General features: G+C 52.6%; 7 protein-coding genes across 7 annotated transcripts; 4 read left to right on the forward strand and 3 right to left on the reverse strand.

Moving 5' to 3' along the window:
- The first annotated feature begins 2,919 nt into the window (after positions 1–2,919).
- Positions 2,920–7,226, forward strand: BDP81DRAFT_172935 (hsp90-like protein). The gene is made up of 2 exons (XM_060582180.1): positions 2,920–6,342; positions 6,402–7,226. The coding sequence occupies exons 1-2, from the start codon at positions 3,122–3,124 to the stop codon at positions 7,204–7,206; spliced, it is 4,026 nt and encodes a 1,341-aa protein (XP_060437683.1). The 5' UTR covers positions 2,920–3,121; the 3' UTR covers positions 7,207–7,226.
- Positions 7,227–7,909: 683 nt separating this feature from the next.
- On the forward strand, positions 7,910–8,557 carry BDP81DRAFT_400966 (uncharacterized protein; the record flags this gene model as incomplete). Its single annotated transcript, XM_060588761.1, has 1 exon — positions 7,910–8,557. The coding sequence occupies one exon, from the start codon at positions 7,910–7,912 to the stop codon at positions 8,555–8,557; it is 648 nt and encodes a 215-aa protein (XP_060437684.1).
- A 626-nt stretch (positions 8,558–9,183) lies between these two features.
- On the forward strand, positions 9,184–9,915 carry BDP81DRAFT_400967 (uncharacterized protein; the record flags this gene model as incomplete). The annotated part of the gene is made up of 1 exon (XM_060588762.1): positions 9,184–9,915. One exon carries the CDS (start codon positions 9,184–9,186, stop codon positions 9,913–9,915), a length of 732 nt encoding a protein of 243 aa, XP_060437685.1.
- A 1,048-nt stretch (positions 9,916–10,963) lies between these two features.
- BDP81DRAFT_476884 (uncharacterized protein) lies at positions 10,964–11,896 on the reverse strand (the record flags this gene model as incomplete). The annotated part of the gene is made up of 1 exon (XM_060594796.1): positions 10,964–11,896. The coding sequence occupies exon 1, from the start codon at positions 11,753–11,755 to the stop codon at positions 10,964–10,966; it is 792 nt and encodes a 263-aa protein (XP_060437686.1). The 5' UTR covers positions 11,756–11,896.
- Positions 11,897–12,238: 342 nt separating this feature from the next.
- Positions 12,239–13,053, reverse strand: BDP81DRAFT_411880 (uncharacterized protein; the record flags this gene model as incomplete). The annotated part of the gene is made up of 3 exons (XM_060589180.1): positions 12,759–13,053; positions 12,320–12,717; positions 12,239–12,265 (listed from the first exon to the last, which is right to left on the reverse strand). The coding sequence occupies exons 1-3, from the start codon at positions 12,961–12,963 to the stop codon at positions 12,239–12,241; spliced, it is 630 nt and encodes a 209-aa protein (XP_060437687.1). The 5' UTR covers positions 12,964–13,053.
- A 968-nt stretch (positions 13,054–14,021) lies between these two features.
- On the reverse strand, positions 14,022–14,857 carry BDP81DRAFT_172967 (uncharacterized protein). The gene has a single exon (XM_060582181.1). The coding sequence runs from the start codon at positions 14,651–14,653 to the stop codon at positions 14,213–14,215; it is 441 nt and encodes a 146-aa protein (XP_060437688.1). The 5' UTR covers positions 14,654–14,857; the 3' UTR covers positions 14,022–14,212.
- A 1,146-nt stretch (positions 14,858–16,003) lies between these two features.
- Positions 16,004–17,043, forward strand: BDP81DRAFT_387584 (uncharacterized protein; the record flags this gene model as incomplete). The annotated part of the gene is made up of 3 exons (XM_060587032.1): positions 16,004–16,300; positions 16,405–16,716; positions 16,849–17,043. Exons 1-3 carry the CDS (start codon positions 16,166–16,168, stop codon positions 17,041–17,043), a joined length of 642 nt encoding a protein of 213 aa, XP_060437689.1. The 5' UTR covers positions 16,004–16,165.
- Between the last annotated feature and the right edge of the window lie 5,759 nt (positions 17,044–22,802).

Here is a 22,802-nt window from a genome sequence, read left to right on the forward strand (position 1 = left end):
CCAACGAGTTGTTGTTGTCGTTGACAGTTGTTGGAAATCGTCACTTGCCGAAATCAATGGAGCTCAGTCAGGGTGGAAGTTGGAAGCCTGTAGGATTAGATAACAGATAAGCGCGATAAGACACCTTCCAAAATTCGAGAAATGGCAGCAGGTGGCGGGTGGTCTGTGCACTTAGATCTTGAGTGGATCTGATCTTGGATGCTTGGCCCCCGGTCCAGCCAGCCACTTCCTTGATTGGCTGGCTTCAAGAGGCGGGTCGATGCAACGCCAGCGGGACATGCACGTGATGGGAGGTTCCAGACCACCTATGGTCCACGCCCGTCGGCCCTGCCTTTTTTCCCTGCATGCTGGAAGGACTTGTCATTCGGTGCATTTCCTGGGACAGACACAGTGGCAGGAGCCTGCAGCATCCGCAATTGTGTTCATTGTTGCGCATCTCAGGCTGGTATTTCCCTCATTGTCATCGTTGCCTGGGCAGCCTTTGAACTGTAAAGATTTGATCTGCAAGGTGCGAGTCACGGATAGTGACAATGAGAAGCCTCGACTACTCTTTCAAAGCTGAGGCTTCCAGGTGGACTCGGCAAGACGCGACGGCCCCACGAGCAGATCTTTGTGCTTTTGCAGGCTGGCTTGCTTCGGAGTCTTTTCCGTCTTTTATCCAATCAGATGGAATCGGACGCAGCGCCGTCGAACACTCGCCTAGATTGCCAGCGCGGGCAACGCGGGGCCTTTTACTGGTTCATGTAAGGTAACATCTGGCATTCCTGCTGGCGGCTGGCTGCATACGTGGCTGTCCCTAAGGGGTTTTGCCGTTTGTTACGGTCCACTTCTCTTTATGCATAAGCGTCTTTCTGGGTACATGTGGTATTCGCATGCACCATGTACCGCATATAGCAATATGGTGGAACATGCATCGAAAAACTCCCCAGCACCATGTTCCTTTTGCAGCTCGCAACCACAGATTAGCAGAAAAAGTAGTTTGTATCGCCGAGCTGGATTCTAATTTGAAGGTATATGGCTCAGAGACGCCTCGATTCCAGAGGTATTTTGGAATCAAACCCCGCCCCTTGACTGGATTTGGCCGGGGTACATCGGCCTAGCTTGTGAAGTACGACGTGAGGAAGGGCCTAGGCCTAGGTCTATGGGAGAGTGTCACAAGGGGGAAGTGCTTTAGGCCTTAGGGCACCTAACTAGGGAGAAGCACTGGGAAATGTAGATGCTGCACCCTGCCACTACCATGGGGAAAAGATAAGACTGCTCTTGAAATGACGAGAGGGAGGTCAGAAGGCATGATGAAGAGAACAAAAGAATAAGCAGGATCGAGGCGACGATGGCTTTTGCCGATGCGCAACGTTGGAGCGCTCTCCGGAGTGACGTATGTGACGCCATTAAATCGGGCCAAAGTGGCAATTCGGTGAGGTGCGCATCGAAATCCTCAAATCTCGATATCGGACAAGCTTAGGTAAGGAATGCGAACAAGGCACAGCGCCGCACAGGGCAGTGGAGGATGGCTATTCCCGGTAAGGAACCCATCAAAGATGGCAAACACTGTGCTGCAGCACTGTTGATGCAGGGCATTGGGGTGGATACGGGACAGCACTATGCTATTCTCGGTCCGACTTTTTGCGAATTCCAGTGTGGCCATCTGAGATTTCCATCGGGGCCAGATGCCAAAGGCCAAGGTTTCGCACAAGTACCTTCTACCTCAATGACACTGTGCAGATATAGCCAATGAATGGGCCAGGAAAGCACCCCGATGCGGAGCAGGCTCCATCGTCGGGTCTGGACCTGGCCAGTGGCCTTGTCAATCTTCCCGACCTCTGCTCGCCTGGCGCCCCGTGTTGCTCGATCTGCTCTGTTCTGGCAGTCTGCTTGCTCTTCCAATGCTCCTGCTCTCCTGCTCACCCACCTACTGCTCAGCTCTTGCCTTCCATTAGTGACTGGCCCTGACGGTCCCCCGTTCCGTTTACTCAAGGCTCAACGCATCCATCCCACGTCAAATCGCCACCAGAACTTGGCCCAGCAATTCCAGTCCTTGACAAGTTGACACTCTCCTGCCAACCTCTCATCTCTCTCGACCGGGATCTGCGAGTCTCTATGCCTTGAGTCTTCGGCTGGCTTCGCCTCCCTTCGTCAAGCGAACCTCCCGCATCATTCGAGCCAGCCCTCTTCGGCATCCGAGTCGCCCTGCGCGTGTGGCCCAGCCCACCTACCTTGAACCGACTGAGCGATACATCATTTTTCAACGTCGAGCGCATCGTCAGTTCCATCACAATCTACACATCTGCCATCTGCCATTCGCCATCTTCCTTTTCCACCCACTACTCCTACTCCTCTCCCCCGCCATGGTCTAGACAAACTGCGACATTTGCGACGTTCCTCCCAACAAGCAAACAAACATCTCTGCGCTGACTGCCGCCTTTGCTTTGCCTGTGAGTGTATCCCTATTTCCACATACTATTCCTGTGTGTTCCCATTCCTATCCATCCCCTCTCTCTCTCTCTCTCTCTCTCTCACTATACTGTTCGATCGAACCCTTTGCTCTGGCCTTGGCAATCCTTCTCCGTACCCCTCTATTCAGCCTCGACTTCCTTACTACTATGCCCTACTACGTACACATCTGTACCTATTACCTCCCTCCAGCCGCATGCCTCGAGCACCTCACGATATGCGAGGTGACGCAAGGCCACACACTCACGAGGGCCCTCGGCCAGTCCATCGAGAGAGAGGGAGGGAGGGGCACTGTGTGTATTTTCAACCTCATTCCCGCCCCCATTTGCGTGCGGTTGGTGTAGATGCTCTTCCTCCCCTGCCTTTCCCGACAACCACTGAGAAGTCTGTCTCGGGGGTAAAATTTTCTGACATGATCATCTCGTAGAAACCCTATGGGTCGCAAGACTTGACTCAAGTTGACGTAAACAACGTAGGTCGATTTCTTGCCCGCGGTCAGAAAGGCTTGCCTCTCGACGACTATTGCGCAACCGAGCATACTCGGCCAACGAGCAGCCGGCCTCTCTCCCGTGAGAGAGATTCACGCTGCCGGCCATGGTCAACACCCCGCCGGCCAAGGCCGTCTCCGAGGGTCGTCGCGAGAGGGAGACGTTCAGGTCCGCGCCCCAAAATGCCTCTTTCAGGGCCTCGGAGACTTCTCGTCAACGTAATCTACGCTTATCTTATTATTAAAATCCCTAACCGACTCTACAGATATGACTCTTCCTTGATCGCACATACAGTCTACAACGACCCCAACAATCTTAAGCCATCCTCGGAACTTCGATCATGTCCCGATGCGGCACTCACGTCTTTCGCTGAGCTTGGCGCTTTACGTCTGAATGCGACCCGGGCCATGATATCCCTCTTCGACAGCAAATATCAGTACGTTATTGCTGAAGCTACGCAGTCACTAGCCCTGACTCCCAACACCAACCCTCCCGAATCCCAACGCGGCGATATTGACCAGTTGCTACTGTGCGGTACTGCCATCCCACGATCATCCGGTATCTGCGAGCTCATCCTCTCAGTTTCGGATCATCTTGACGACCAACATCCTTCGGGACCCCATCTGCTACCTGTCACAGTTATTCCCGACCTTTCCGCAGATCCAAGGACCTCGCAGCGAGCATTTTGTCTCAACACGCCGCAATGCCGGTTTTATGCCGGAGTGCCGATTCGTTCCCAAAGCGGTATACACATTGGCGTCTTCAGTGTGTACGGAGACACCTCGCGCGAGAAGTTTGACGATGTGTCCACTCAACTCATGCAGGATATTTCGAAAGTTATCTTGAACTATTTGGACGCCAGACGGAACAGGGATGATCACCGACGTGCCGACAGAATGGTCCGTGGTGTTGGTAGCTTCATCGAGGGCAAGAGTACTATGTCGGGATGGCGACAAAAGAATAACGTTGACTCGTTCGACGACCACCCATCTTTCGAGGGAGCCCTAAACAAGAATCAGCAAAATATTGAACAGCATAAAGAGATGGTGGCTTATCAAGCTTTTTTGACAAGGCAAAATCAGTCGTCTACTGCTGCGATACAGAACGCGACACAGCCCAAAGCTCAAGCAGCCGAGGCTCAGCCAGTCTCACCGGCGGCAGACACTCGGCCTCTTCCTCAACCGCATCAAGACCCAGCATTACCATCTGCGTCTGGTACCTCTCTGGACAATCTTCGATTCGGATCAGATGGCGTTTCACACGAAGATGTCGATACACACACAGCACAAATTCGACGCATTTTCTCCAAGGCAGCCAACATTGTCCGGGAAGCTATAGAAGTCGAGAGCGTGCTATTTGTGGACGCCAGCATCGGGTCTTTTGGAGGGCTCGCTGCCCCCAAAGCCTCTCACACGAGAACTTCCAGAGGCCGCGGCTCATCTTCCTCCTCTAGTGACGAGCAGATTAGTCCAGGTTTAGACGGAGGGACTAGGTTGAGCAGCGATGGCGACCAGGATGAGAACCTTTGCTCAGTCCTTGGCTTCTCGAGCTCGTCTATCTCGAGCGTGGACGGAAATCTACCTTCCTTGAGCCACAACTCCGTTTCTGAGAGGTTCCTTTCGAAACTGTTACGAAGGTATCCAGAAGGCAAAATTTTCAACTTTGACGAGAACGGCTCTATTCAATCTAGCGACCATTCCGGCGACGACCATGGCGCCCAGTCAGAGACACCACTTCAGGAGTTCCGAGAGTACATCATGGGGACAGCCCAGGAGGAACAACACCGAACTATCTCCAGCAGGAAACGAAGCAATGCCTACTCCAGACGAAACGAAGGGAAAACGCTTAGCGGTCTGTTTTCCGGGACTCGAAGCATGGCCATTATACCTTTGTGGGACATACAAAAGCAACGTTGGTATGCAGGCGGATTCGCCTGCACCAAGACTCCGACCCGAGTCCTTACCATCGAAGGTGAGCTCAGCTATTTACGTGCTTTTGCATCAGTTGTCATGTCAGAGGTCGACCACGTCAGCTCGATGTTAGTCGACAAGGCGAAGACGGACTTGTTGAGCTCGCTTTCCCATGAGCTACGCTCGCCGCTCCACGGCATAATTCTTGGCGCAGAGTTGATGCACGACACCACCATGGACGCCTTTCAAGGAGAGACACTTGTCTCGATCGAGAACTGTGGCCGCACACTCTTGGAAACCATAGACCACCTTCTGGACTGGAGCAAGATTAATAACTTCATCGGGCCTTCGAAGCAGCGACGGAATTCTCTTGCGCTCGGCGAGCGAGGCCTGAGAGCTCGGGATCAGAAAATTACCATCGAAGCTGGCATGATGAGCATTACATCAAATGTCGAAGTCGATGTTCTGTCTGAAGAAGTTGTGGAGAGCGTCTGCGCCGGCTTTAGCTACCAACGCGTGTCTGTGGCACAACTTGCGGGCAACAGACCGGCAGAGCACGCCGATACCACTGCCATACGCAGGCTTGACAGTATGCAAGCAATGGAAGAAATGGCGACGCGAACAAACAAACTAGGGGACCTGCAACTCATCCTCGGCGATGTATCCGTCACCTTTGACATTTTCCCCGCAATCTCTTGGGCTTTCCATACGCAGCCGGGCGCTTTGAGGCGAATTATCATGAATCTCCTAGGAAATTCGCTCAAGTACACGCACAAGGGATTCGTCAACGTCAATGTCACCCAGCTTCCACAGCGCACTGATGCACCGTCCAAAAGGGCCATCGTTCAGATTGACGTAGTAGATTCCGGGCGCGGCATTAGCCCGGAATATCTTCAGCATCATTTATTCGCCCCCTTCGCCCAGGAGGACTCCCTGTCTGCCGGAGCCGGTCTAGGCCTGAGCTTGGTGAAACAGATAGTTTCCAAGCTGCGTGGATCTATCCAAGTCTGGAGCAAGCTCGGACAAGGAACGAAAGTGAGGGTTCAGCTTCCCTTACTGTGCGCCGACCCAGCACCACCAACGGTCGCCGACACAGAGGATCAAGGAAGCACTATCGATGCTTTCCGGGCATCTGTTAGCGAGCTCCGGGGCCTCAGAGTCAAGATGATCGGATTCCCTCAAGACTATGGCGTCAAAATGCCCGACGACCTAGCCAGCAACAGCCCCAGCGAAGGAGCTCTGGTCACACACCTCTGCAGGGAGTGGCTTAATATGCATATTATTGACCAGTCCGTCCCATCTCCGCAGCAACTTCTTCCCGACTTGGTCTTGTCCAGGGAAAAACAGCTGGAGCAGCTTCTGATGGAGCGCCGGTTGGGTCTCATAACCACGCCTGTCGTGGTGATTTGCCGGAACGCCCTTATTGCGCGCCAACTGGCTACCTCGGCACGATTTACCGGCCATCGCATCGTCTTCGAGTTTATCTCCCAGCCGTGAGTCTCAACACTGACGAATCAATTGACCAACTATAAACTGACATCTGTTCCCGCAGCATCGGTCCGAGAAAGCTCGCCAAGGTCCTATTGCTCAGTTTCAAGCGATGGACCAAAATACAAGAACGAGCGATACCCACTCCTACGATGCTGTCCTTGGCCAGCCCAGAACCATCGGACACAGGTGGTGACACGCCGACAGGGCCGGCTCTGGACGGACTTGCGGAGGCCGGAAGTACCGAGGCACTTTCCGACGTTTCCCCGGTAGAAGATGTTCCTGCAGATTTGGAACAGTTGCCAAGGAGTGCCGCCGAAAGACTGCACAGTACCAGCATGGACAATGAAGTTGTGAAGGAGGAGGATACGGAACTCAGACCAGAGGACATTGCCTTACCGGACACACCGGAAGAGCGGCCCAAAACACTAACCCCCGATGGTCCTGACACCCCGCGACTACCCCACAGACCGAAGAAGTCTAAGGATCGGCCCAAGTTTCTTATGGTTGACGACAACCCGCTCAACCTCAAGATGTTGGCGACGTACATGGCGAGACTGGGGCATGATTACCAAAACGCAAGAGACGGCCAAGAAGCATTGGATGCGTTCCGGCAATCGGCGGGCGAGTACCATTGCATCTTGATGGACATCTCGATGCCTGTGATGGACGGATTTGAGGCCACACGACGGATCCGTGCCATTGAGTCGAAGGAGAACTTATCACGCTGTCTGATCATCGCACTCACGGGACTAGCATCTGCCAACGCGCAGCAAGAAGCGTTTGCGAGCGGCATCGATCTTTTCCTGACGAAACCCGTGCGACTGAAGGAGCTGAGCAAGATACTGGAGAATAAGGGTGTAGCATGATGAGCAATGAGCAACGGGACACGAGGAGGAGGATCGCGGATCATACCCGCTTAGCAAGCAGGAATTGGGACGGACCGCAATGGCGGTGGAAAAAGATCTGGGTGCAATTGTTGAACAACGTACATGAGATAACCCGCATGGCTGGCTGGGAATGCATCACTGCAACGACCCGGCTGGAGTTACTAGACTCTGTTGGGCGGTATAGCTGGCTACACGATTTGATGCGCATCAGCTGCATATCAATAGACAAACATGATGATAGGATGCCCCTCGAAGGCATCCAGACGCGATTATTGAGCTTCGCTAGAGTAACCTTCCGTGCCGAGGTGGTGACTGGTGAGAGGTTCGTTCCCAGCGAGGGGCAACAAAGCAGGTCAAGTTCGCTTGTTCTGCACAGTCAGTCCTTTGAAGACCCCAGACACCATGTCTCCGACCAGAGGGGAACTTGCAGCAAAATTGCCGGCGGTGACTTTGGAAGTTCTTTGCTTGGCTTTGCAAGTTTGATCTCGCTTGTTCCCAGCAGCAATGCCAATGTTTCCGACGGTGTGTGTCTGAGATGACTAGTTAAGCCAGAACTTTCCACAACAATTACGACTTCTCGGCGAGAGTTCAACACAACACACAACTACAAACCAGTAACTAGACACTCCCCCTTGCAGAAAAGAAAAAAACACACCAAGTGGGCAAGCAGCAAACTGACGAGATGGATACTACTAACAGCACACTTACCCCAACCACAACGGCGACCACGACCACGCTCGCCGAGCTCGGATTCCTCCACGACCGCCAGCCGGCAACCGAACTCCCCAAGGACATCCACGTCCTCAAGGAGTGGTACTTTACGCGGTGCCAGACCCTCAAAGACGCCAAAGCCCTGCTTGGCGTCTACAACACCCTTGTTCTCGATCTAGGCGTCACCCCCACCGAACTCTACAAATGGAAAGCGAACAGATGCCTAGGCTACCGCATCGCGCACCTGATGGTCGAAAACGCCTACGTCGAGGACAAGATTTCGAGAGAGCGGCGCAAGTGGGTGAAGAATCATAGCCACGTCTGGTGCGGCCAGACGCCCAACCACGACATGCCCTGTTTTGAGTTCTCGGAGGATGATAGGGAGTTTTTGAGGGGCAAGTGGCCACAGGCTTGGGAACGGTATATTGTTGCGCAGATCGAGTGGGCGTTGGAGGTTGAGTTGGAGCAGGCGAGACGGTTTTTGCCAAAGAAGCATGAGCGGAGTGTGAGAGAGGAGAATTGGCGGTGGTTGTTTGGGGTGGATAGGTGGGTTAAGAAGATTGCGTTTTTGGCGTTTGATGCTTCTGGGGTTGGGTGTGAGGTTGGATGGAAGGAGTGAGGCTGGATAGCCTCTATCTTTCAGTTCATATAAAAGGCGAGAAAGGCGGCGTTACTTGTTGGATTCCTCAACTAAGGAAGTGAAATGTTCGACTCCGTCGAAAACTCTGGTCGCAGGAGTCGCAGGAGTCGCAGGAGACATCTCAGTCCCTCTTGTTGAGTATAGTAGACAACATACAACTGCATTTATATGAGATATGCTGCCGTCCACCCTCACTTCTCATTGTCTCTATAGTATTCCAAGACCGTATGCGCATCGACTGGTGACCAACATGGGCAGGCAGTTTTCATGAAGTCACGGGGTGGAGGGCCCACTCTGGGTTACTCTTCACATTGCCTGAGTGTGTTAAAGTCGCCCGGCCAAATGAAGCTGAAGGTAAGCTTCCAGGACCCCCAAACCGATTGGATCATCACTGGTGAGTATTTCATTTCCTTCCCCCCGCCTACAAAGAGATCTTTGATAGACGTCCATCTCGGTCCTTCCTCCTGTCATCAATCCTTTTCCTTTTCATCGTCTGTCTTGAAATCTTTTTCCTTCACATCCTCATTCTGGCAGTTTCCCTTACAAACTTGCAGAATCATCACCACTTGTCTTCACCTTACCTGTATCAACAAAGACTGACAAAGATGAGCGCCAAGGAGATCAACCCCGCGACCGTCCTCGAGACAATCCCCGAGACTACCACCGAGGACCCTGCCCCCTACCGTCCCGCCCGAAAAAAGCTCCCAGACTCGAAGCCCTCGAAGCCCTCTCCCGAGAAGAAGAAGCCGGCCGCCCGCAAGGCCGCCCCCAAGAAGGCCTCCCCCAAGAAGGCCACCACCACCCGCAAGCCCAAGCCCGCCTGCAAGAAGCCCATGATGGGTGCCGGCCGCTTCAAGGGAAGCAAGAACAAGAACACCACCAAGAACAAGCCCCCCGCTAAGCGCAACAAGAACGCCAAGCGCACCACGGCCCACGACCTCCTCGCCTCCATCCAGGACGACGAGATCCCCACCAACGCGCAGGTCAAGGCCGACTACGGCTTCTCGCGGTGCTACATCACTCTCGACCAGAGCAAGCTGTACAATGTCTACCGCACCATCCTCGAGGACTTTGATGTCAAGCCTGAGGAGCTCCATGAGTGGCTTCACCATGAAGATGGTCTGAAGAACGTCGCGGAGGAGATCAAGGGCAAGTTCGAGACGTTGCTGGGCTCTGAGGATTACCAGGGTGATTACAAGTGGTTCCTTGAGAACCAGTATATCTGGGATCCCGAGGACTTTGTGAGCGAGGCCAAGGCTGCGCGTGCTGCGAAGGAGTTGAAAGAGTACTATGATGCCAACAAGCGCCCTGGTGACGACTTCGATTGGTACTCTTGAATGCTTGACGATAGTGGCAAGATCATTCTCTCAACACTATGAGGGAAATTGCTCGACATTAGCATGAGAAGGTACACACAGATGTGAGTCCGAATAACTTCCTAAAGATGAGAACGTAGCTGACGTTGAAACTCCACAGTGCTCATGGCTACCGAACTGAACGAACCCCGCACCACCACTACTTTATTCCCGACGATGCACTTCGACTGCTGGCTCTGATGTGGCAGATTGAACTTGGAAATAGAGATGTGATGGCTGGGTTTCGATGCGGCACGTATTGCCATACGATTGTGCTTGGAGAAGGAGAATCGGTCGTCTTAATAGTACAGCAGGCATAGACATTGAGATACTGTTAATCAGAGATGAACCTGGCGCGAGGAAGATTCCCAATGGAACGTACGACGTGACCGCGATGATCGTGAGCTTCAGATAGTGAAACTATACTGGAAGGCACCTGATTCATCTTCACTCCTTCCTTCCCTGTGTTTCTCCCGGACGTCGGCGCTGAGGAAGGCAGTCGAGACTGGCTCCTTCCCGCGGTTGCCGTTGGCAGCTTCACTTACATAAGCCCCACCAACCGCGTCACTCCTTTACCTCTCTCCATCAACCTCGTCGCCATGTGGTCCAGATCCCATAACTTCTCGAACGACGATGGCCAATTGAGCAAGCTGTCCAAGGCGAAACCATCAAACGAACGCGATTACTTCGCAGCACGCACCAGGTCCAGTGTCGGCCTCAATCGCCCACAGCATCGAATCCCCCACCACGTCCACCCCGCTATACAGATCCGGCCCTCCACCCCCCTCCAACAGATATTCTATCATCGAGGACGACCATCCACAATCCCATTCCCACAAGTTCACAATGCTCAAACCTCGTCCAGGATGATACCTCTCGCCTTCCCTTGCTCTTCGGTAACGGCCAATTCCGCCCCGCGACATGCACTAAGCGCCACGCTGCTGTAAGTCAAGAAACAAACGCGGAATGGACGCGATATCGATTCATCAAATAGATCTATAAACTCGACTAACAGTTTCTGAACTCGCTTCTACCATCTCATCTCTTCATCCACTCCATCCGAGGGGACTGATACCACATCTCTGCAATCTTCTGCCGCCATTTCAAGCTTAAGTACAACTCTCTCCAGTTGTCTGGCGAAACACCGCTCATACTTCAAAGGCTCCTCCTTCTCCTTCCCCAGAATCAAAGTCTCCAAAAATCCCTTCGGTTCCGCTGCGGCCTGCACACGAGCAAGCGACCTAGCGATCTCGAGCTCCCACTCCATGGCGGACTCGATCTCGAGAGTAAGCATGCCCGCCCACTCCACAGGAGCTTCAAACTGTCCCAGATACTTCCTACCCTCGTCCGAGAACTTGAAGATCGGCACGTCGGCCCCGAGCGCGGTGTCGGGATCCAAGCCCCAGATCCAGAGGTGCGCCATCAACCACGTCATCCGGTGCTCGGGAATCTTTCCTAGGTTGCCCTCAAAGTGCATCACGATGTTGCGACCGAGATGGCCCTGCGCAAGCCAGTCCTCGATCTCACGTGGAGTGAAATCGAGGTCGACGAGAAGGGTCTGGTAAATGCGGAGCAGGTTGTAGGCGTGGTCGTAGGTTCTGCAGCGGGTGAAGGACCAGGTCTGCATAGTGGGCAAGTCTTGGGGAATCTGCGGAAGTTCTGTCAGTACCATCGCTCTGTGGAGAAAGCTGTGCGCGGGCTTGACTTCCTTCTCGTTGGGAAAGGTCTGGTTCTTGGGAGTTGGCTGCTGTGGTGATATGTTTTCGGGGCTTTCGACTACCTTCTCGTCGAGGATCTGATCGTACTTGGTCTGGTACGTCATGGTGTCTGCCTGCTAATCAATCGCTTTCTGTGTTGTTGGGTTTCAGTGTGGTGTTGGCCTGGATCTGTAGTTGGGTCTCAATATGTAGTTGCGTGTGCTTCTGGTGAATGGTGAGACTTACTTCATCGACAATAAGATGGGTTATTTATCTAAATCTATGATGCCGATGCTTTCTTTGCATCGATTGGCTTGTTCCATACAAGATCCAAGCCAATTCATTGTCAACCAGAATAATTACATCCCTCCTAATTGGAACAAACACGAGTGGCTTTGATGCTCAAGTCACACAATCATGATCTAGCAAAGGCCCATCGGGGAACAAGGGTTGTGGCCACTGAATGGTATTGTTGAATCGCTGTTGAGAGGCAACTCTCAAAGACTAGCTAAACTTCCACAAGTTTCCTTTCAGCCCATCGTCAATAGGCAAGGCAAATCCTTCCATCTCAATTGGCGACAAGCTGACTGAGTGCTCCCGGGGTCGGCTCAGCCGCGAGGAGGGAAGCGGACGGTCTATGCGGATACACGTCAGCTACGACCCTTGAAAGTCAGCAAAGAAAAACTGACCACACCAGGCATACCCTGAAACTGGCGAGCAACCTCGCTGACGGGCACACCATTGAAGCCATCAGGGCAGAAGATCATATGACCAGCGGCGGGAGGTCCATTCGGGTCCACATTAGGCAGAGATGTGAAGCGCATGCCGCGAACGGTGCGGACATACTCGCCCTTGGCCTCGAGAGCCTCCTTCTTCTGGCGGAGACGCGTCTGGCCCGCCAGAAAGACGGGGATGCGAGCCATGTACTCCTCGTCGGTGGCAGCACCAGCCATGGCGCCCATGGTCTCCTCGCCGAGGGCGCCGAGCTCCGAGTCGACGTCCTTGGGGTTCCAGATGTACTGGTTGTAGTCGCACCAGGTGATGGTGTTGGCGTGCTTGTTGTCCTTGACGGCGGCGAATGCGGCCACTATGTGCTTTCCGAGCTTGAAGTCTCCCTCGGCGGCCCACTCCTGGAGCTGAGCGGGGTGATGGCCGGGTCGAGGCCGGTCATGAGGAGGGCGTAGACGGAGAGAAGCTTCTGCTGGCCCTTGGGGGTGATGCAGCGGTCGAAGCCGAAGTCCTTGATGGTCTGCTCGTCGGTGGGGACCTTCTTGTCGGAGATGTCCTTGAGGAGAATCTCGGCGGTGGACTTGTCGGGGTTGACTTGGGCCATGATGTTGTTGGTATGGGTGATCGTCTGTTGTCAACTGGACGGTCAGCAATGAGATAGCAAGGTTGAGTCTGAGCGAAGAGCAATCCTTTTCTGCTGCAGATTATGTGTATGATGATGGTGGATGAAGTGCGAGATGAAGGTAAGGTGAGATAGTATGGAAGGGAAAGAAGTAGTCGAGATGATAGAAGGGGAGGGCTGGAGGTAATGGCCGTGTGGGATTCACTCACGTGAAGCTTCGACTGCGAGCAAGGCCGTCTTTGAGAGCAAATGGGCAGGCTATCAAAAGGGGAATCCGACCCTTTCTCGTCGTCTCACCCCTTTTGTCGACAAACGGAGAGATTGGAGGTCTGGCACCATATGCAGCTGGCCGTTTGTCTCCACCACACAGCACTATGAGCGGCACAGCAGAGTATCATCCCAGGAAGCCTAGAGATGTGGTCAGGAATGAAATACATGGAGTTTTGGGCCTGTTTGGACGGCCATACCTGTGTTGGTGAGTTCCCGTGAAGATTTTCCACAGACTGCCCTACTAGTGGAGCCCCTCCTTTATAGAAGGATTGTCATGATAACCTCCGGTCACCAGCTGCCTGGAGTTGGTTCAGAACCAACGTAACGCAATGTGCCTCTTGGCAACATAGATCATTGTGTAAACGTTCATGGCTTCTGGATTCTAGTATCTGTAGCTATCCGCTATTACCTGAACATCTTGCTTCAAAGTAATCATGCCCTGACTCCTGTTGGTGTAGGCTTGGCTGCTTCCAACAGACTTATCGCGCAGGCGGTTGGTTTCTTAAGACTGAAGCCATCCGCGTCACGCTGCCATGCTATCGTCACTCGAGGGAGCGTCAATCGGGTCATCGTCTCTTGAGGAGTCCTTACTCGAACGGTCGTCACTTAAGGTGTCACTCGAAGCTTCGTAGATCCCTTGCTCTACTTCCTCCACCGGCCGGATAGCTTCCCGTATGCGGGCTGTCATGTAGTCAACGGTGTGCCCAGTCCACCAACTTCCTTCATCTCTGTCCCAACTATTCAGGATCTGACAGGAGACTCGCGACATTATGGCGCATTCCCAGACGAGATTGTTATGGGTCGTCATGGCATATCCCTTTCTGCTGTCCTCGGGTAGGATGACCCAGATATTGTGACGGAACCACCAGGTGTATACATCCTTCGTAATAAGGCGAACGTTGGAAAATTTCTTCTTGATCATCTCGGCGAGTAATGTCTTGCCCCTGGCAATCATCCACCCCTAGATAACGACGCTGTCGAGGCCGAAGAAACAGCCAAGGCATTTGTATGTCGCCCACAGGAGGCGTTCCTCTTGCTTATTTCCATAGCGGCATAGATCGAATCCGAAGTCTTCTCGTGTTTGCGGGTCCGTGGGAGGCTCGCAGGTACCGGCTCTGAGGGATTCGGCGAGGTAGTGGTGGGTATCTAGTCGTTTGTGCTTCGCGGGGCACAGGGCCATGTAGTTGGCAGCATCGATGTTGTGGGCTTTCTCCCTCTGACACTTAGTGCTGCAAAACCAGTTGGATTGACAGTCACCGCAGTGGCGCGAGAATGTGGGTTCCTTGCAGGTCATACAGCGCCATTTACCAGTGTGAACTGGACTGGGTGCTGCTGCCACCGTCGGTAGTTTTCTTCGTTCGGATTCGCGACCACATACATGGGATAGGACGAAGAGAGACATAGCTATCGAATGTTGAACCCAGTGGGCAGTATGGTATGATATTGATTCGATGTCGTTCTCAGGCAAGGACGCGTCGGGGAAGAGGTTTCGAAAGGATGTTCGTCGAGGTCGATGATTCGAGATAGGGGTAGATGGGAGACCTTCAGACAAGGGAAGGAACGCGTTAGCGACGGACGCAAAGAAGGAAGGAAGGAGGTAAACCGAATTGCTACTGCCATGTTTGTATCTTGGACCTTCCACGAGGGCCGCGAGGAAGGACTGGACGTCTCGGGTCCTTCCCTGATGCTATGCCTACCGTACCTGCCTCCTGAAATTGAGAGCCTCCTCACGTGATCCAAACACATCGTGTCTTTCGTTCATTGATTAGAAGTTCCTACAAACTGCTCGCCATGACACTGACTGTCTGGTAATGGAGCAGACTGAGCATCACTTCATAACTGTAGTCATCGCAGCGAACACCTTCTACTCCCGCCTCGACAGCTTTGAAGTTTGGCTGATTCTGTCGTCCAGCTGCTCCGAACGCATCGCACCAAGGAGGCCCTCCTTACATCAAACAGCGCCGTCTTGCTCGGGCCTTACGGCAACGGAGACCACACGAAAGGGACAAGAGACGGGCTCAAACACTTTGGACAATCATTGCAAAGGTTCACTAGGCAATTCTGCAATATTGGAGCACGAGGACAAGGCTTCAATTTGGGCACCAATCTCTACAGTTCAAATCCGCAACACCTCCCTCTAACCGCCACTCGGGGTTGCACCGAAACGGAAATCACCGTCTCGCCCCCAGATCTGACAACAAGGTCGACTGTGCTCCTTACAGAACATTGTTCGCCATCGGAGTTGACCGCAGATCGGAAAGTGAAAAGCGACACAAATTCCCATCGTCTGTGATACTCAGCGAGTGGTGATAGTTGCACATCGAGTTCTCGGGCGACGGATCGAAAAGTCTGCGTTTCCCATGTCTACAACATGGCAACATGCAACTTACGGATACAGAAATCTCCGTTTTGGATCAACAATGCCCTTGCAGCTGCCACGGTGTGTACGGGTACGCAAACCGTCCAATCCCCTTGCTTCATCTCAGCTCCAGAAAACCTTCCGTCTCAGCCGGGCCGGCCGTATTATTGCGTTTGCTTGTCAATCACCGTTTTATTCGTCAAAGCCGTGCAGCGTTGGGGCAGGCACAGGAGGGACAAGGGAAACCGTAATCCGGGGCGCAAAACGGAGGATAAGGCGGTCCCGTGCTTTCCCCTCTTTTCGACGCTCGAATTTCCTTTATAAACGAAGAGGGCCCCATCCCCTCGTTTTCGATCCCTCTCACGATTCTCGATCTCTACACGATTCTGTCTCCCCCACCGATCGACGTCATCAACTGAATTTGTTCCTATTCCCAAAACTGGCAATCGCCCCGCTCTTGCGTTCACGACGATTGGTTCACACCTACTGCGACGAATTCCAGTCCGTTTCCCAAACCGGCCGAGTCCGTTCCTATTTTCCAGCTTTCGAGAGTCAATGGCCCGGACCCCGGCAGATCTTGTCACGCCCGTGCCGAGTTCGCGACGCCGTCTCAGCGAACATGAATGCAGCAACGAGGCACTGGCGCCCATGTCCCTGAGCCATCTCAAAGCGAGCGAGATCATCCAGAGAGTGCGTCTGCCTTCCTGATGCGATTGCCAAAATGCCATCTTCGAAATGTCATTTTCAACCTCAGGTCAATCTTGTGCTGACCAAGCTTCCCTTGTCTTACACAGGTCCATGGCGATGCAAACAACCTGCTTCGCAACATTCAAGGCCTGCTTCGATACAGCAGAGCAGCCACCAGTGCCACCACGTATGATGGCGGCCGTCATGTGCCAGGCGCCCTGCTAGGCAACCCAAAGCTGCTGCACGCCCAAAAGATTTTCCAGCACATTACCGGAGATATGGCGGAGTTGGTAGCCATCTCTCAGAAGTCAAAGGAGGCGGCCCTGCTACGAGTGAGACGCCCCAGCCATTTGCGCAAGATCCGTCGCAAGCAACAACACGGGGCGGCCGAGTATCTCATGGACCGTCAGTCAAATCAAGTAAGTTACCACTGATTTCATCCAATGTTCTTTACTTCTCCGGCAAATTCCATCTTTCTCATGTTCACAATTCGTCTTGCGACCCCTGTCTACAATCGGGGGCCACCTACTGAACAATTACTCACACTGAAGAAACAGAGCATGCCAGATCCCTCCGTCTGCCACAACTGCCATGCCACCTGTACACCGCAGTGGCGTAGCGGACCCGCCGGGCCGCGCACTCTCTGCAATGTCTGCGGCCTGATTCATGCCATGAGGCAGCGGAAGCAGGGGCTCAGGCACAGCAACCGAGTCTCGGCGTCCTCTTCGCTGTCGTTTTCTTCTTGAGCCTGTATTTCTTGTCACTTTTTTGTCACGATTACTGGGTGCTTGGATACGTTGTTTACGATCTTGCCTTGCAATTATGACACCAAGGTCTCGATTCGTAGGATTTGGCGTTCAGGAAGGGGAGTCATTCTTGGATTGGGCCTGGGAAAAATATGGAAAGATATGGCCACTAGTGTGGCCGAGGGTCTGAAATTGTCTGTCTGTTATCATTTTGGCACTTCCTGGGTGCCGGTTCTGGGCGTCGGCGTCGGGTCAGACTGGGTATCTGGCACTCAGAGTGTGCCACGAGTGCGCTCGCCCTTCGCCCTTCTTAGTCACAATATTTTGGTCGACCCAACCAGGGTCCGTCGGTGCGAACACAATACAGAACGGTACTGTCACGGTGTTCCCAAACAGGCTGTCCATGTCATGGGAGTTTTCGACGCTAGCAATGTTTTCATCCAGAGTTTGTGAAGCACAAATCACACAATGTGAATCTAACCCTTCTCCATATGATTTGTTGTTGCTTCTATTATTATTGATGCTGTTGCTAACAATACCAGCAAATCTTTGTGCCTCTCTCGTGAGGGGTAGTTTGTTCCGTTGAGATCTGTTGAGGGTATGCTGGGCTGAGGACATCTCAGTACCCGTCTTGGCCCTGGCCCTGTCCGCGGGGGGAAACTCTGTCTCAAACGGTTGACCAGCTCCAGTTTACCTCTGTGGCTCTGTCTGTCGGCTCCTCTGTTCCATTCTACTTTCCGTCGACATTAATCAAGTGATCACTGGGGGGGCATCTCAGCGGTCATCCTATTCTGTGATCCTTCAGAGGGAACTCCAACTGTACAATCTAATAAGCCAAAAGATCTCTCTATGGCTCTATATAAAGTGTCCGGTTCCAATTGATCAGCTGCCCTGCGGGAGGTCACTTGAAAACTGTGCTGAGGAGGCCGAGACCCGAAAGCTTCCCCGTGCCTGTAGCCTTGCTAGCTACACAGAGGTGGTGGTAAGGCGAGGGCATCTCAGCGGCCACCCTGACCCTGCCCCCCTGAACACTGATCCCAAACTCTACCTAGAGAGCGCCACAGGGCTCATCTCTATCCCATCGAGTGCGGAATGGCGACAGTACATTGAGATGCGGAGACGGAGCCAATTTGCATATGTGGGCCCCTTTTTGGCCCAATTACCATAATTGATAATAGGTACTTCCTTATATCAGAGATTTTGGTTATGGAAATTGTACCAGCAATCATCTGAGTTACATAGGGCGACATCACATTCGAGGCAGCCCATCCTCGTGTACTTCCGCCGCGGCCGTCTGGTGTGAATATTACCACTTATCTCTTTAATCTGCCATACGAGGCTACAGCCAACGCAAGGGGAGTTGGCATTTCTACGACCTCGTACGTGTAATTGCCATGGTACGGCTTCATTCCTTCGATCTGTTGCTCTCCTCGGACGTCCCTTACGTCGACCTTCTGCCAATGGTCCAAACCTCTGGATTAGCTGGGCAGACAGTAGTCTACGCCATTCGTACTGGTTCTCAACGCGAGGCCACTCGGGACTTCCCCAGTACTGTAAAAGGAACGTGTTGATAATGATGATTTCGAGGAGAAAGTTCCAGGCAATTGCTTGCCAACTGCCCCGCCTCACTGGTCTACTAAAGTCGTAATAGGACCGCATTTGATCACTCGTATCGACGCCGTTCATACGGTGGTTGTACTCATCGATCGCGAGAGGGATCCGGAGGTCCTTACGTACGTCGGGACCGAAGACCTCCCGTGCTGCCTTTTTAGCAGCAGTATCTCCAGCGGGCCGGCGACGGTTACGAACAACGTCGGATGTCTCTCGGAAGACGGTTGTGAGGAAGAGAACGAGGGCATTATCACATCGTTCCGGCGTACAGTCGGTAGTGCAGGCGGCAGCGAGGTCTTCCGGCAGTAATACAAAAAGATACACGATTTCGCGGAGCCCGTGGAAGCTCCAGAGGCGTCACTATCGTCAGAATCCATCGCAGCATTCTTGACAATGTTGGTTTGGGTGGAAGTACCACATTGAAAAACATAGCGGTATGTGCCGCGGGTGGATGTACCAGGTGTGGTGAGGGGAAAAAGAGGGCCCATGTTATGGGGCCAATGTATTGTCGCCATTCCACACTCGACGGGATAGATCGAGCTGATCAATCCGTCAGCTGCCCATATGAGCAATTCAATGCGACTTCAGCACGCAACATAGGTGTGTACAGCCTACGGAGTGAGTTTACAGCTTCCGATTCTCACAATGAGAAGCTGAGAACAGTCGTTCAGATGCGAACTTCGAACGGACTCGCTCATCAATGAGTACAATGCCAGTTGTCCTTGCTTCAGGTACCAACAGTGTACAAAATCAAAACCCTAGGAGGTTTTTACTTACCAAGACTCTGTACTGCATTTTCGCGGTCTTAGTTTCACAGATGAAGACATGTTGAAGTTAATATTGAAACTGGCAAGTGTTCAAGGGAGCCCATGGGCGAGCGGGAACGCTTGAAGTCCTGGCGGAGTCGAGGGCCCTTGATGAAGCGGGAGGCCCTGTTCATGGCGGCTTCATCGCGTGGGTTCCAGCAACCCATTGGATTCCTACACCACGGTGATTCAAACTGTCGGTGGTACGGATATATTGTCAGATGTGACCTGTAATACTTTTGATATCGTCCATAGAGCTTGGTGAATTTGCGTAAGCATCTCTCTGTCAACATTGCTTCCTGCCAGAAGGGGAAATGAGTGGGATGGTTTCGCAGTCCAGCCCAGCCGGTGTAGCCCGGCGCCGCAGGTGGTCTGGCTTCAGTGCAGTTTGGTCCTCCCTGGAGACTGGACAGCATGGTGTTTCCAGTTGATCGTCTTTGAACTCTGTACAGTTAGAATACACTGACCCATATGCCCGCTGGAGAATGCCTCCTTTTCGTGGCCATCTGACATTTGGCTCAAGGATTCTAGACAGTTGCCTGCAGATTACACTATCCACAGTAATGGTTCATTGAGAGCAAAGAAGTCTCTCATCTCTCTGCTGATACTCTCTGTGATGTACTTGGTGTCGTGGTATGAACGCGGAAGCTCGACAGATTCGACGTTGTGTGGCGAGTGTAGGCATAGGGGAGCGGGCTGGTGGCCTCGCCAGAACAGAGTAGAGCATCACCATTCTCTGTCATTCTACCGGTGTGCCCATTGCCACTGCTACCGCTGTTGATCGGGGAGATAGTGAATTTTTTTAATTTTTTTAATGGAAGGCTGATTGAATTGCAGCATGATTCGACTATCAAAGCGGAGGGAATGTTGCTCCTATTATACCCGAGAGACCATCGAGACGGTCTTGACTCTTTGACTATCTTGTATCACCAACAACATACCGAATTCTTGACATAGCATTGTTGAATATCGATGCGTTTGACGATTCTCCGATTTCAAGTAAAGTGGCAATTTTCGGAAGATCATGGCAAAGCGATTGTGGGCATGGGAAAGTGGACAGAGAGCAAAGCTTTCATCCGAGTCCCTCCTCCGCCCCCATTCTTGCTCTGTGCTCACTGATCAGTGCTCACCGCGTGTCACCCACCAAATCCTAGTCCAGAACGCGTGTGACAGGATTCGACGGAGTGCGCTAACACACATAGAATTTTGGAAAGCACAGTGTTTCGCAACTTTCTTTGGTCTCAGTGTAATCAGACACGAAATGAGGAGCAAACTCAGAGACTTTCTTTTTCTTTTTTTTTTTTTTTTGCCTGCAGGCACTAAGGGTCCGTTTCCGCTGCCGGTAAAAAAAGGTCCAGACCTTTCCAACGGAGCACAGAGGGGTCCAACTCTGTTTGTCACAAAAGAATGGGGGAGATGGATGGGCGAGATTTGACCCTGAACTGAGGCGGAGGGATTTCCGCCAATCAGAAGATACAATTTAGACGCGGAGAGACTTCCTATTGGCCATGAAACGGAAGCAGAGATGGAAAGAGAAAGAGAGAGAGAAAGAGTCAGTCCCTTGAAAACGCCGCCCAACTTTCGGAGAAGCGAACGGATGAGTCCACCTGCAGCGATGACAGTGGCACAACCTACTGTGTACTTGCACCAACAGCAGGCACGTGTCCGTGACGCCTTTGCTGGACACACCTTACTTCGTGGCACTCTTAAGATTGCACCCGGGCTCAGCTGTGGTCTCATGCCTGCTGCCACACCTTTTTTCAGGATTCTTCAGCCATTGTCGAGAATGAATGGTTTTTTCGAGTACCACTAGGTAATCGAGACATTCAATCAAAACCTGGCACTCTGCAGATTAGAATGCGGCCTTTTGAATTGAATTGTAATTACTGGGCAAATACTGCGAAACGGTACAACCGGAGTGGTCGAGATCCTCTGTATAAGACTTGTCAAATTGTGCATAAAGTGAAAAGCGCCTCAGATTGTGCAATGTCGGACGACTGCGCACCGCACTAAGCACGACCCAACCACACCAACGTGCTAGCCGCGGTACAAAGACACCAAACCGTGAGCCCAAAAGCGACCAGGAAAAGGCGCCATTCCAATGTTGCGGCGTTTGATCGCACTTCAAAAGTGGTAGGTTTCTTCCTTTCTTCTATCCAGCATCTCCATCAGTCGTGAAGAGGGCATCAACTAATTCGCTTTTGATGACAGAAGCGTGTGGTAGACGAGACCCCCAGCTGCCACATGTGCCAGGTTACGAGCACGCCGCAATGGAGGGACGGACCCGACGGCCGATGGACGCTCTGCAATGTTTGTGGACTGCTATATGCGCATCGGCTGCGCAAAACCGGTCCAAGTATACGTGGCATTTGATGATATCCCCTAGTTCTACGAAACCACGGGAGACGGCTAGGTAATTGGCTGTGAAGGAAGTCATCGGGGAGGCAACAGCGACAGCGGCAGCGGCACGAACATGACGGAACCATTGTCTTCATTGCAATTAAGCGAGGCGTTCTTGGTTTGGGCGCTAGCGACGATTGATATTTTCCAGCAGTCTTTTATTCCCATTGGAACAATACCTGATGGAGCCTGGGACAACCAAATGATAACCAACTCTTGAGTGGCCCGGTGTATCCATAATCCGCAGTAATCCGGACGTGAACCCACCCACCCGTGCCTGTGCCGTCTTACCAAATGCCAATCCAAAATTCCACCATATTAAACAGGATTTCGACGAAACCAGACACAGTTTCTCCCATCATCAAAATACGGTCATTATGTAATTCTAAAACGGGCATTTCGGGGTCCAAGAACCAGAAAACTAAACAAGTGACGTCAGAAGCCGCCAATCATCCGGTCACACTGGACGAGCTGCGGGCAGTCGCGAATAACAACGGGGAAGGCGGGACGGGAACTTGGAAGGCGCAAGAAGAAAAATAAGATTGTCAGGCTACGTACATTTCCTGAAATGGAAACGGCCACGTGCGGGCGGCGAACTTGTTTTCGATTCGACTCTATTCAACTTCGATTGACATGCTGCAGGCGAATCTTTGTTCATCGGCCTCAACGTGTGTTAGATCCGCCACTTCTCTTTTTTTGCCAGTCCTCAATCTTCACGAGTAACGCTCCGGAGGTCGCCTAGCATATCCGCTACAAACGGGCCAGCACGCATGACTCGACTTATTCCCGTAGGCAGAAGGAAACGGTTTGTCGCCACGGTCTTCCTGGGAACCGTTCGCTGAATTCAGGTGATAACCTTCATGAAGCATCTACATCAGCCAGTGTGTACATGTACTATTAGGTATCATGAGCCTGGCCAGACCGATGCAAGCCCAATTACAC

Source organism: Colletotrichum phormii, assembly GCF_030913505.1.
Source record: "Colletotrichum phormii strain CBS 102054 chromosome Unknown BDP81scaffold_45, whole genome shotgun sequence".
NCBI lineage: Eukaryota > Fungi > Ascomycota > Sordariomycetes > Glomerellales > Glomerellaceae > Colletotrichum > Colletotrichum phormii.